Source organism: Scophthalmus maximus, chromosome 5 (genome assembly GCF_022379125.1).
Source record: "Scophthalmus maximus strain ysfricsl-2021 chromosome 5, ASM2237912v1, whole genome shotgun sequence".
In the NCBI taxonomy this organism is placed as follows: domain Eukaryota; kingdom Metazoa; phylum Chordata; class Actinopteri; order Pleuronectiformes; family Scophthalmidae; genus Scophthalmus; species Scophthalmus maximus.
In genome coordinates this window covers 12,980,540-12,994,353 of record NC_061519.1, presented here as the reverse complement: position 1 = coordinate 12,994,353, position 13,814 = coordinate 12,980,540, and the positions used below count along the sequence as shown (strand labels likewise).

General features: G+C 43.4%; 2 protein-coding genes across 3 annotated transcripts in view; one reads left to right on the top strand and one right to left on the bottom strand.

Annotated features, from left to right (window-relative positions):
- Positions 1 to 391: 391 nt before the first annotated feature.
- zgc:153115 (uncharacterized protein LOC768186 homolog) lies at positions 392 to 7,685 on the bottom strand. Its single transcript, XM_035634002.2, has 2 exons — positions 6,670 to 7,685; positions 392 to 4,911 (listed from the first exon to the last, which is right to left on the bottom strand). Exons 1-2 carry the CDS (start codon positions 7,175 to 7,177, stop codon positions 4,667 to 4,669), a joined length of 753 nt encoding a protein of 250 aa, XP_035489895.2. The 5' UTR covers positions 7,178 to 7,685; the 3' UTR covers positions 392 to 4,666.
- Positions 7,686 to 8,704: 1,019 nt separating this feature from the next.
- LOC118310747 overlaps positions 8,705 to 13,814 on the top strand; it is a 34,864-nt gene continuing 29,754 nt past the window's right edge. Inside the window, exons 1-14 of one of the 2 annotated variants that reach the window (XM_035633999.2) lie at positions 8,705 to 8,952; positions 9,131 to 9,181; positions 9,324 to 9,490; positions 9,572 to 9,642; positions 9,889 to 10,054; positions 10,296 to 10,433; positions 11,068 to 11,245; positions 11,342 to 11,484; positions 11,946 to 12,049; positions 12,348 to 12,513; positions 12,702 to 12,878; positions 12,990 to 13,142; positions 13,327 to 13,471; positions 13,619 to 13,777. In XM_035633999.2, the coding sequence (XP_035489892.2) occupies positions 8,889 to 8,952; positions 9,131 to 9,181; positions 9,324 to 9,490; positions 9,572 to 9,642; positions 9,889 to 10,054; positions 10,296 to 10,433; positions 11,068 to 11,245; positions 11,342 to 11,484; positions 11,946 to 12,049; positions 12,348 to 12,513; positions 12,702 to 12,878; positions 12,990 to 13,142; positions 13,327 to 13,471; positions 13,619 to 13,777 (1,882 nt within the window). In that variant the 5' untranslated portion in view covers positions 8,705 to 8,888. The remainder of the gene's footprint in view (positions 8,953 to 9,130; positions 9,182 to 9,323; positions 9,491 to 9,571; positions 9,643 to 9,888; positions 10,055 to 10,295; positions 10,434 to 11,067; positions 11,246 to 11,341; positions 11,485 to 11,945; positions 12,050 to 12,347; positions 12,514 to 12,701; positions 12,879 to 12,989; positions 13,143 to 13,326; positions 13,472 to 13,618; positions 13,778 to 13,814) is intronic. The other variant, XM_047332004.1, reaches the window with a different exon arrangement.

Here is a 13,814-nt window from a genome sequence, read left to right as displayed (position 1 = left end):
GACCCCAGGTTCAGACCTGGAACCTTCTAGCTGTGAGTAGTATAAAAAAGGATGTTGTTTAAATAAGAATTTTATTTATAATAATTTGTATTTGTGGCAGCCACATGCAACTATGTGACAGTTTTTTTCTGAGGAAAAAGAGCAGAACCAGCATTTCTTAAGAGACTTTAATCAAATCCTCCACTTAACAACCAAGTTGAAGTTCTGATGTAAGGAAGCGTACATTACTGGGTCAAAACCATGATGCTATTAAAATCCATTTGTTTTGAACTCTACGTGAAAATCAGCTCAGCCAGTAATTTTACAGTAATCATTTGTGTTGATATTTTATTAAGGCTGACACAATATAATGTAAGTTCCTAGACCAGAAGGGAAAAAGACAAACACAGGATTCAACTTAAGGATTTTTATTTAAAAAAAAAAAAAGCACTGGTATTTTCATGTCAAGCAAAAAAAAAAAAAAATGGAACCATTTAATATTAGTTTTGTTCCATATCCCAAAGTGAGTTATGAAAAGAATAATTAAACCACACAAATTATACTTTTTTTCGTAATAAATTAATCAGCATAACAAAAGAAATAAAACATGCTTGTACTTCGGTGTTGCAAAGGAAATCTTGAAACTCCAATGCTCAAAATTTAAGACACCTGAGAATATAAATATCAAAACAGTTTGTTGCAGCAATTATTTAGTTCCACAGTTCCTCCCATTTACCATAACTAAAGCTTTGATAAGAGGATTAAAAAAATTACATTAATGTAAAAATTAGGCATCAATTTAAAAAAAGACATCCATTTCTGTACAATGTGCATATCTGAATTAGTGTGGTGACGAGAGGAATTATCATTTTGTTTGCTTCTTTTTTCTCAGCAAGGCAGAGCAGCAAAATTAAAATCCAAAGTGGATAATGCTCTTCTTTCATCAAGCCACATTCAGTGATATGAACAAAAAAGATTTGGACTGAGCTCTCTCAATTGATATCTGCAGTGAAGTGACAGTCTAAAGGGTTTTTTGTTTTGTTTTACATTTAAAAAAACACTTTGCAGCCCCTGCCCCAGCCAGCAGAGTCTTCCCCTTGGCTTTAATGACAGGAGCTGTTGGTGGTGCAGGATTTATCCAGTAGATCAATTTATCACTGTCTGTTAACAGCAGAATGTCACGGAGGCAGGGAAACAGAAACTCTGCTGCTTCACAGGTAGTAGTGATGTTGCATATACAGACAAGAGAAGGACAAGGGCACATAACAGACCATCTAGCTGGTAAAAACTAATTTCTGAAACCCAAGGCTCAATGGCTTTATATGAATTCCCGAAAAAACAAGTTGGATGGATGCTGCACAGATACCGTAAAAGAACAAAAGAAAGAAATAGAAAAATCTGTGAGGTATGTTGTGATATTATAGCTTTGAAACTCGGGCAGAGTCCGAGTGAAAATGAACACTTCCATCAATGGAAGATGGAAGGATATATTTCTATTCGAAAACGTAGAAAATGAGTATATTGTGTGTGATCCTTTGTTAAACAGCCTGCGTGTTCAAGGTCACTGCCAGCAGCAACCAAAAAAAACCATCAACAGATTGAACCTCTGAGGAAAAGTGTACAAAGAGTCAAAGCATTGCATTCACTTCAATGAGTACGAGTCCTATTAAAACAAACAGATCAACAGTGAAATGGTGATATGAGGATGGTTTGACATATGAATGAGGAAGACATCTGAAGTTGTTCCTTTTTTTCATCTTAGAGTGGAGGGAACAAAGTCAACACATCTGGGAGCAACATTGAAAAAAAAAAAAATCACAATTAAAATTAAACAAATTCCACAATAAAAGATGGCCTGGATGACTAAGCAAACACTAAAAGAAACAAAAACAGAAACAACTACTCAGTTATTTTTTGATCACGCTTTCTAAAGCACTTGGACAAGAAGGCGGTTTTACAAACCATTGGTTATGAACACATCAGCAAAGATCCACAGTGCTCGCTAGTAGAAGCATAGTAACAGTGCAAGCCATTACACTATTCAGCCAAATACACTTGTAAGAAAAAAGTGCCATATTGCATGAGTATCTGTAATGAGCCTGCGGGGGGGGGGGGGGGGGGGGGGGCATTTACACCTATACGATGATCCAACTGTAAACATGGTGCAAAGTAGTTATGACATAGTTTAAGGCTTTCAGAGTTTCCTGAAGAATTGTTGTTCACTGAGACGAAGGAATGTGTCCATGATCTGGACCAACAGTGTGGAAACAGTAAGAAAAAAAAGAAAGATTCAACCTCTAGATTCAGACCTGGACACTCAAATAGATTTTTTTTTAAATATCTGCGTTACATGAGGTTTGCTTGATTCAGTTAAACTGTTACTTTTTTGAGTGACAATTCCTAAAATACATGAGGATTATTGAATTGTCTCTGCAAAGAAGGAATACCTAGGTGCCAGCCTGCTCACATGCACTAAACAGGTTATTAATAATGTTTTATAATCCAACAGAGTACCAAATCTTCATTACTGTCATTTTAATTTATCAATAACATTATCGATGGCTCTATTCCATTTAGAAGTGCCTGCCTCCGTGTATCATGCGTGCTGGTTCAACACTACACCTGCGCAGAGCCATGGTAAGGTTATTGGTTACACGCGTGCAGCATTGACAATTTAAAATGTCTTCCACAATAAAGGTCCACTGGTATTCGCTTTCCAGCATGGTGACAGCTGACCCGTATTTTACTTCTTACACCAAATTTGATTCCCACACAGATATTTATAATGGGAATTAACTGCTGCTGAAACTGAAATTGAAACCGTGAGAATATAAACCTGGCACACCTGATCCTGAAATATGTCCTTCTGCCGCTCCACACCCCTGATGAGATATGTGAACGCCTTTACTCTGAAGGTAGCAGGCTGCAAATCCAGCTCACCTCATGTTTTTAGTCCCTAAATATTTTGTTACCATCGCATACACACGTTCCCCAGTTCTGTCCCTAACAAAAATATAAAGAAAAAAAAAAGTTAAAACATACACACCAATACACACAAGCAATCTCATCCTATCAAGCGTATACTGTTACCCCTAATATAAGGACTAGAATTCATCACATGTATTAATTCTGCTGCTAGTAGCATTACCAGGTATCTACATCAAAAGCTTAAAGCTTATATACATTTGCATCAGTATTAGAGATAATACTACTGTGTATTATGTGTCGGCGATTCATGAATAACTCATCTAGACTTGAGGATGGCGTGCAAACAGCTCTTCTACAGTGATGTTTGACCCACTTTCTGGAAAAATTAATATTTGATCTATTAAATTCGATATACAAGAAAGAAAGAAAAAATCACCTCAATGATGGTTAAGCAATAACAAAAGGAAAGGAATGTCACCCCTAAAATTCAAAGCTAAAACAAAAAAAAAGCTAAAAAGCCACTAGTCTCTGCCTCACTATCTAACATCACATCATTGTGCTACTCATGGTAAATAAATGGTACTGAAAAGCACAACGACAATCAGGAAATGAACCACAAGAAAAACAGGAGTTTTGGCCATTTGATGAATGTGTCGATTTTTACAGAAAACGTGAAAAATCCCTGCAATTTGTGAAAGTGTAACAGTTTGAGAACTTGGGTTATATATTTATGGTCCAGTTCCTCTATATCGAGTGAAATCTGCTCGACGATTCCAGTTCTTATCGAATCCTGGTTGAGAAAGAAAACCAAAGTATGTTGAAAGCAAAATCCATTTATTTTCATGAGGCTTAAACTGCCATGAACATTTAATAAATGACATGGTCCTTTTTTTTGTTAAAAGAAACATGGATATTATGTTGAGCCATGCAAACGTTGAATGGCTTTACATTAGTTCAAACATTCTGAGGCTTTGAAGTCTGGCTTTAGCCAATGGGCATGGCAGCTGTATGGCATACATGGTTTTACAGATTGTTTGCATCAATGTGATGAAGTACCTTCATTTGTCTGTCTCAGAATTTGGAGAATAAACCAAAAACCCACATTCCCCTCTAGTTTTTTGATCTAGAATCTAGGTTTGACCATTGAATATCACTGTCACATAGAGCGTATCAAAAAAATTGCATTCTGATACCACTCTGTAGTAGATGTCATCTTGTCAGATGAACTTTCCTCCATTGCATGTATTGACTTTCATGCAGTGATTTGATTTCTCTTCATCACTGCCGTCTTTTGTTAGAGCAGCTTGCACTTATGAAAGCCAGCTCCGTTCGACCATTTTGTAAACATTATACACGTGGTTTGGTCCGCGTGTAAGCAGCCATGTAAATTGAAGTGCAGCAAGTCCAGACTTTGCCGTTAGGAAACGATAAGTGGAATCGAAAAGCACATTTTCTTTAAAAAACATATCCTGGAACATTGGAACATTTTTGAGAACCAACCCTAGTTGTGTTGAGCAGGTGGATAGTGGTCACATGACTCATCTGGGTGGATGGAGAGATGAGGCGACTTGCCCCTCACATCCAGCTCTGTGTGTCCACATGTGTGTGTGTGTGTGTGTATGTGTGCATTGTTGAGTACAACACAGTAATTCTAAATCCTTAACAGTGGATCTGATTGTAGCTGGTAAACTTGAAACCACCATGAGCTGCTGTGCTCCTGCTGACCCCAATACGCAGGAAACCCCAACCCCGAACTCCCCTAGTGGTGCGCGGCCGGGCTGGAAGCAGAGGGCGTCCCCTTGCTTCGTCCCAACATGGAGGGCTGGAAGTCAGGGTGACGGCGGGCGTGCTTGATCAGGTGGTCGCTGCGCATGAAGCGCTTGTCGCACAGTGGGCACAGGAAGCGTTTTTCTCCCGTGTGGGTGCGGGTGTGGCGGGCGAGCTCGTCGGAGCGGGCAAACTTTTTCTCACAGTCGGGCCAGGTGCACGGGAAGGGCCTCTCACCTGTAGCGTGGAGACAGGACAGAGCAGGGACAACCATTAACTGCCGTGTCAGTGACCAATGACAACACACTGCTTTGAGTCACAGAGGCTAAACTACAAGAATCCAGCAGATATTTTTTTTTACTAACAGCATGTAAGTATCAGTCAGGAGTACCGGAAAATTACATTGCTTGAACAGCAGCCAAGATGTGTAAGTATTTTAATTCATAAATTGATCTGTTGTTTCCAGATTACTACTCCAGATTGCAATTTTCAAAATCCCAAGGGGACGTCTTCAAATTGTTTTTTGCTCAACAACAGAGCAAAACCGTAAAATTTTAAATTTACAAAGACACAACACATCACGCAAAAAAACAACATGTCACAAGTTTCCATTTTTACGGATTCATACATTAATCAGCAAAACATTTCAGATCTAAAATGTGTAATTAATGCGTTTGTTGTAGCTCGGTAGCCCTATTTATTGGTTTTGTCTTCATATTTTAAATATCATCTCGGCATAGTCTGTTGCTACATTGATGCAATTTAATAACACATTGTCAGTCATTTAATTATCTTCGAAATTTTTCTTCAAAGCTAATTTGAGGGCAGAAATGTTTTGTTTGTTTTTCATTGTACAAATCTTTGGTTACATCAAATACTGCATCTTAAGCATCTTTTAACTCACTACGTTAAATCAAGAGGACGATACATCTGCAACCGGTATTTCATTTACGGGGGGGAACAACAGTAATCTCTCCATAGTTCAATTCGTGACAATCATATCTGGGATTGTGATTCCCCAGATTAGTTTCCCTAAGAGCCTCCCACCCGTAATCTCTGTCAGGCAACACGAGTCAAACGACGATCGACGCGCAGGATGCTCGGTGCCATTTTCCGGCAGATCACAAAGCAGGGCCACGTTGTTTGTTGCGGGACACTTTGTGGGCGTTCCCCCCACCACACTGTCTTTCCTGCCCTTAATCCCTTCGCGCCTGCCCAGTGGTCCTGAACGCACCAATCCCCCTCATATTCCCAACAGAAGAATGGAGAAAAATCACATGCACATTTTTTTTCTTCTTCTTAAACTTAGTGCTGGATCTGTATGTGGGTAGGTCATTAATCGGACGGGGAAGAGAGCACAGCAAACACAAACAAAAAAAACTTGTCTCTCATTAAATCAAAAAATGTACACACATCGAGAACTGGAACCGACGTCAGCTCATCGGTGAAGGTGGTGTGTTGTGCCGACTCGGAAACACCCCGCGGCCACAGCACTTGCTGCCGCCGCCGTCGACGGGACGGGCCGTGTCCGACAATGAACCCTGCGCGCTCCTCGACGCTCAGGTCTCATCTTACGTTCATTTCATATGCAAATCCCGTCGGGAGGAAGACCTTCGTCACCGCTCTTAACGTCCAGCCCCGTTCTTTTGTTAGTTTACTTCTTTGTCAGAGTCCACGAAGGGGAGGTTCTTTCTCTTTCTGTTTTCTCTGTCTTTCCCTCTTTGTGTGACCTCGTTATTAAAACAAGTCGGGGGGCAAATGGGGAGAAGAAGGAAAAAAAAAACCCCAACAGCCACCACCACCACCACCACCACGCTGCCATTAGCTAATCCCAGGGAGTACAAAAGAGCTTTTCTCATTATCTGATTTCATGCTCATAACAGAGGGGCGAGCACGTCGCCGACGGTGGGGACCGACTTTATGATCGGAGGTCACATTAGCACGTACACAGCCCGTGAAGCGCTCGCGTTAGAAAACGGTTGTTGTCGCACGTACCTGTGTGCGTCCGGATGTGCGCCTTCAAGTGGGACGATTTCCCGTAAACTCTGTCGCATCCGTCAAAAGTGCACTGGTGCCGCTTCACCGGGGACCGGGGGGGGGCTCCTCCTCCTCCTCCTCCCCCCCGCAGCTGCTGCTGCCCGGGGACCGGGGTGGCGGACGGGGTCATGGTAGGGGTGGTCGGGTCGGACAACGTGGTGTAACCGCTCTCCCCACCACATGACGAGTTGCTGCTCTCCGAGTAGGCCGACATGGGGCGGAACTTACCGTGCAGGTCGGTGAGGATGCCGGCCACTGCCATCATGCTCGCGCCCTCCAGCCGCAGGGTCTCCCGCACTTCCCTGTCCTCGCTCGTCCCGTCGGGCTCCCCGGGGTGCAGGCCCACCGTGGCCGACTGGCTGGCGGGGGCGACCGGGGTGGGTCTGTGTAGGACGGGACCGCTGGATATCGAAACCAGACACTCGGCAGCGAAATAATCAGACGACGCGGTCAACGACATCGTCATTCGCCGGGTTTGTTTGGCTTTGACGAGGAAAAAAAACGAACGCAAAAAGAACGAAGAAGAAGAGATATATCCGCCAGGAGGGGCTAACGGTTGTCTGAGTCCGACCTCGTTTTCATCAAACTCGACGAACCAACCGCTTCCAGTTGAGCCTTGTCTCCGCCATACAGCGTCTCAGTAGTTCGGAAATGACCAAGCGAGTCAAAGAAAAGGCACAACCGTGAAAAAATAATGTGCTAAAACTGTGCCAGAAGCTCCGGGCCAACGTGCGCGCACCTCGCCGTCTGACGGTTCATTGTGTCTGAGGCTCCGTGAAGCCGGTCAAACCTACGCCCCCTGGTCCGGACTGACGATGCGTTCCCGTACAGTCAGGAAAAAAGAAATATCGATTGTAGGTGTTTGTGTGTTTACATTTCTTCAACGGCCATATTAGTATTATCATTTTGTCGTTGTGTCTTTGAGTCATGTATTTACCTTACTGCCCTACAACAAGTCATACATTATTAAACGGTAAAAAAATGGTAAAATACATTATATATAGCATACAGTTATGCTATTTAAATGTATTTGTATATTACTTCGAAACACAACTTTTTTTTATATTCAAGCATACTAAGCCTACTTGGCAAAAAATAATATAATAATATGACAAACTACACAACCAATACAACCGACAAGACGACCTGTAATTCGGGACGAAGGGCAGGTCGGCGCTCCTAAATACGACTCTTCTCCGTCCTCGAACGCAGCGTGAGCGAGCGGCGCGCAGGGACTGACGTCGGAAGCTCGGGCGTGGACCGCGGCGGCGGGTGCATCGTGGAACGTCGGTGGCTGGCAGCCCGGGTAATGATGGGGGAAGGAGATTAGGATGGGAGGCGTGTTGGATGATTTAGCTCGAGCCCAGTCGGAGGCTGGGGGGACGTGGCTGAGTGGTGGACAGGCTTTTCATGTCACACTTCAGACCAAAACAGTTCTTTAAATGGTTATGAGAGCAACCCCCCCCCCCCCAAACATATACTTTTTCATCTGTTTTTTTGTCCAGAACACACAGACGCTAGATGTCTCTCTTCTCCTTTCGACCACCTCTCCCTCAACTGCAGTTGTTTGTCTTCAGAACAGTACTCGAATCAGCTTTTAAGATAATAGGAACCTCGTTGTTTTTAATTAATGATGGTCATTTTTGGTCTGCTTATGTGTGTGTCCTCAAATAACCTCGGAACAAATTATCTTTTCCTCAAAGGGAGGGGAACAAAAGTCTAAACGGGTATTTATAACTAGCTTTGTGCTGGGTTTTTTGGTACTAAATTGAAATGTGTTCTTGTTCCTCAATTGACCAATAGGTCATCTTTCCTGTCTGATAACTGTCTGCCCATTAGTTTTCAAACTGTTTTTTTTCCCCCCTGAAATAAATGCAAATTGCCCCTGATGTGTGTCTCATGTCTTCTGTCTGTGCAAGTCTATGGGGGTGTAAGAAAAGCCTCTTCTTTTCTTTTTTTTGTGAGGCCCGGTGTTGTGTCAAGTGATTGGCCCAGTGGATGTTTGTAGCTCCAGCTCTGAAGGAATTTCCTGATTGGTTGCTGTGAGCCGTATGGGTCACTGGTGGGAGCCCACATACAAGTGTGGTCATTCACTGGCTGTGAACAGTGCTTCGTTCTCATCTCACTTACATGTGGCGGCTCGGAGGCAGCCGGACCTGCAGTGACTTGGGCTTGCTATGGCTGCGTCCTTGCCATGGCTTCATTGCCTTCATTTTGCACTGATTTTTCTCATGCTACAAGGTGAGTTTTATGGCGTTTGTTGTGTTTATCCTGGGTGTGTTATTGCATTTTCAAAAAGTCTTGACTTGTGGCGCGATGACACAACATCTTCATAGAAGAATAGATGTTTGACGAGCTGTCTTTGAAAAAGTTACTTTTTGTTGTCGTCTGACATTGTCATACCTGACTTTCTGTGCAGAAGGTGTTTGCTTTCAGGTGGAACCAAACCTCTGTGATTCCAGTTGTGCTGGTGAGGATTTTGTTTTTTTCTCTGCGTAGTGGACATTCAGTTTGATTAATTCTCGTTGATAAGTCCCCATGCAGATCAGCAAATTATTTGTGTATGTTAGAATAACAGTGATATTTTTGATCATATGATTTTATGTGCACAGGGCTCCCTACCCCTGATCTGTCCTTTCAGAGAGGAGTGAGGTATACCTACAGGTATAGCACAACAATTACCACCACCCTCCACGGCTCTAATGCTGGCAGGAATGGACTGGCTTTGGACTGTGTGGTTGACATCGATGTGGTCTCCAAGTGTCACCTAATTATGCAGGTCAGCTTTATAAAAATGTCCAATAAAATACTGCAAAAGGTCTATGATAATGCAGTTTCATGAATGATGTTTGTCCAACAGATTAGGAATCCACAGATAAAGCGGCTTTCCCCTCAGAGGGAGCACTCTGTGCAGCGCTTAAAAAGCCTGAGGTAATGCACGATTTCTTGCAATTTGTTTTTTCTTTAAAAAGTGACTGAATGCATGATTTACCCTGTATCTGCTCAGTTATTGTGCAGATGTGCATTTGGTCTTTGTCTGCAGCGTTCACAGTGAAAGTCCAGCTCATTTTGGAATGCTACAATTGTTTTTCCTACGAATGCGATACTCCGTTCAGATGCTCCACTTGTCTGTGTTCTCGGGTCTCGGGGGGCTCATCTGGTGTTTTTGTTTCCCAGGGAGTCACTGGAGAGAACGCGCCTCAAGTTCTCCCTCCAGGGGGGAAAGGTCACGGCCCTCTGTCTCCAGGAAGGGGAGCAGGTGTGGGCCCTCAACATTAAAAGGGCTCTACTGAGCATGCTTCAGACCTCCCGCATGGGCGCCAAACAGGAATTAGAAGAGGAGGTGAGGGTTGATTGGGTTTGTGTTGAACAAGCACAATTTATACAGATGTACACTGATTGTAAAAAGATTTAACGTCAAACTTTCCAGAAAAATCAGTTCAGAATAAAAAGTCCAACAACTACTTCCTGTAGTCTGACCACCTTTACTCTTGCCGCTAGCAATAATTGTCATTAATCTTGTTATGCCACAAAATAGTGGATTAGGGTGATTATCTGACGTTCCTTTAATGCCTCTTTCTCAGACGGATGTCTATGGGAGGTGCAGTAGCAAGTATGAGAGGCGAGGACCCGTCCTGCTGAAGACCAGGGATCTAAAACAGTGCCACGAGTCCAGGCTGGCAAACTTCTGGCCTCATTCAATAGCTTTGAGTGAAGATACAGTGAGTTTACCCTTCTTCCCACATATATGGAAATGTGGCTTCGGTTGAGGACACTGAGGTCCTCGAATTTTTCTTGGAATGTTGGGTGTTTTAGAAACCAGTGGGGCATATACGTTCAACAATTAAAAACATACACATGGTGTTTATGTTATAGGCGGATTCAAGTATTTTTAGACTCTGTATATTTAAGTAGGACTGCTTTTAGGTAAAAAAAATTATCAATGAAAAACAGAAACATATAGTCTTTCAGTGCTTTGAACCATTACCTCATTTATTCTAAAATTCCCGCTGTGGCCCTTATTATAGATTTCCCTTCTAGATTATTTTTATGCCATTAGAGTGTTAAGAAAAAAGTGAAATTTGATAAAGGGCAATGTCACTGCTTGTCACGGATCACTACGTCTGAATAAGATGTTATCCTTTTTACATCATTGTTATATGAGTCATATGCTTCAACAGTTGATTCACACTTTTAAGACAAGAGGATTTGTTCAGAATATTATTGATAATTATTACTTTAAAATCGAAAATAATTGAGTGAAAATCAGTTATTGTAAGTCACTTTCGACAACAGCGTCAACTAAATGAATATATTGTAATGTCGTGTAATGACTGATTCTTGTCTTTTTGCTAGTCAGTGCAGTCAGAGTTGCACTGTGTTCAGCGCCATGGATCTACTGTGATTGAGGAGGCCAACTGTACAGAAGCTATTTCCATGGCAACATGGTCCACGACTGCAGGGTTGGTGAAGACCCAAACAGTGTCTGTGCTCCTTCTGCTCAGAGCCCAGGCAGGGAGTCCATCAGGAATAGGTCAGGAACACTCCCGCACTAAGAATATATGCTATGCTGTGTTAACCTAAACTGTATAAGTGACATGGATCCTGATGCCTGTTCCCCCCATTGCAGATTCTTTAAGTGACGGTGTGCTTACTGACCTGCAGTTTGAGGAGGAGGGAGCTGCATGGCCAGGAAAATCCAGGGTGTCAACACCGCAGCAAGCCAGTCAGACTGTCAGGACGTTGTGTAGCCTCACCTCCAACCCACAACAGGTAGGTCCCATTTGCAACTGGTTCAAGTCAGCCTCACTGTATGTTCACCTGATTAACACTCAAGGTACTGCTATTCCGCCAGCAATTACTATAAATCACTTTTAAGTAGCCCGTACCACTGTTGGCTTGTTTGTGTTTGTAAGTTGTGGTTTCCCCTGAGGCTTTGCTGTGTATGAGCCAAGTATTTCCCACACAGAAGGTTAGTCAAACCTAACCTGGGAACCTTCATCATAGTATATTTACCTGGGGCCAGCAGAGCCAGACGCAGACTGACTCTGTGATAGAATCACTGTGTGACGATCAGATGATTGATGGGATACAGACGTACGTTCACAGTTCTGTAGGAGGCAATTGGTCCTGGGTCCGAAGAAATAGTTTTGAAAGACTGGAGAGTAAATTGCATCTGTTTTGTACCTACAAAATGGGTCAACTATACTGTATGTGTGTACCTGCTCCTATAGGTATCACAAGAGTTCCTTCAACTGGCTTTTCAGCTGAGAGATCTTACTCTCCTTCAACTCAAGACTCTCTGGCAAGAGGCTTCTTTCAAGTGCCGCAATGACTGGTCAGTATTTCCTTGGTCTTTTATGATCTGGGTCTTTTCAGACTTTTATGTCTGAGTCTCTGTCTATAGATTAAGTATGAAGCTGCAGCCAGCAGCCCATTAGTTTCACTCACCATTAAAACTGGAAACAGCCTGCCGGGCTCTGTCTGGCTAGCTGAAGTAACTTGAATTAACTTAAGTAAGGTTATTAAAAGCGAGTTAACTTTTAACGACATTGTGACACCCCGTGATTCTGTGTGACAGCGTTTGTATCTATACAGCATTGACTGACACTGATGTTGACTAACTGCTTGGACAGGCAGCCGCTGTTGGATGCATTACCAGCGTGTGGGTCTGAAAGCTGCATCGGGCTCCTGACTGACCTCATGAGGAACAAAGAGCTGGAGGACGAGCAGGCCCACTCTCTCCTCACCACCATCGCCCTCATCCCTCACCCATCACCACGGATCATCGACTCTGTCAATGTATGAACCTCTGGGTGGCATCAATGGCTTATGGTTTTGATGAGAGATTTGGATCACTGTGTTCACTCATGAGCTGTAGTGGTGAAATTGATGTCAGTAGAGCTCTCTTATAGGAATCTGTCAGATAAGTAGCTGCATTCATCCTGCAGTGTGTACTAAGTTTACTGCTTTGTTTCCATTTTGTCTAGGCCCTGTTGGAGGTCCCAGAGGTGTGGTCCAAAGCCCTGTTGGCAGGATCATCTCTGGTCTACCAGCTGTGCCAGAGGTCCCGAACGTCTTGCAGTGAACTCCCTCACGTACAGACCCTCATGCAGACACTAGAGGAAACACTCAGGGAAGGCTGCGAGGGAGAAGAACCCACCCGAGTGAGAGGCGTAACGAGCTGACACAGAATCGGGCTAAACCGTTGATGTTTTATTAAAAAAAAAAACTGTCAGAAACATAGCTCAGTTTGCATTTATCATGTCGCCTGGCAGGTTTTATATGCACTGAAATCCGTGGGAAACACTGGTCTGTCCGCGCCAACCTTCACTCCTCTGCTTAACCGCTGTGCGCTCGGCCAGTCAACGGCGATTGAGCTGAGACTTGCTGCCATTCAGGCCTTCAGACGCTTCCCCTGCTCAGCTGATGTGAGTTAACGCTGACGCTGCTCTCTTCTTAAACGGCGGTGCAATAATAATTTGCAGCCAAATGACTCAAATGTATCCTATCATACAAGCTGAATGTTTTAATGAAATGGTAATTGATTCATGATGGCTTGAGGTGGAGGTGAAGAGGTGAGCAGGAGTCTTGACAGCAGTTTCCTTCCCTCAGAGGTCTGTGCTGTTGCAGCTGTACAGCTCCTCCCCTGAGGATCCCGAGGTCAGAATCGCTGCATACCAGCAGCTCCTGCGCTGCCCCGACCAGGACGTATTCGAAGTGGTGAAGGCGACACTGAGAACTGAGACCTCCAGCCAAGGTCTGACCCAAACTGCTGTGAAACTGCAAACGAATCACTGAATCTCAGATCATGTTCTATGTCTCAACCCCCTTTGTAGGCCTTTTCTATCTAGTTTATTTTCGAGTTTTGTTTGATATTTTAAGCTCCTGCTCTTCTTATTTCTAGTGGGCTCATTTGTGTGGAGTCACCTGACAAATGTCCTGAGAAGTGAGGACCCCATGAAGCAGGCCCTGATCGAGTCCCTTCCTGACGACATCATCAGCAGAGACTTTGAAGCAGAGTTTTTGAAATACTCTTCATATTCAGACTACACTGCTGCCTCGGGTGATGATAGATTCAAATGAAGAAAATGAAGCAAAAT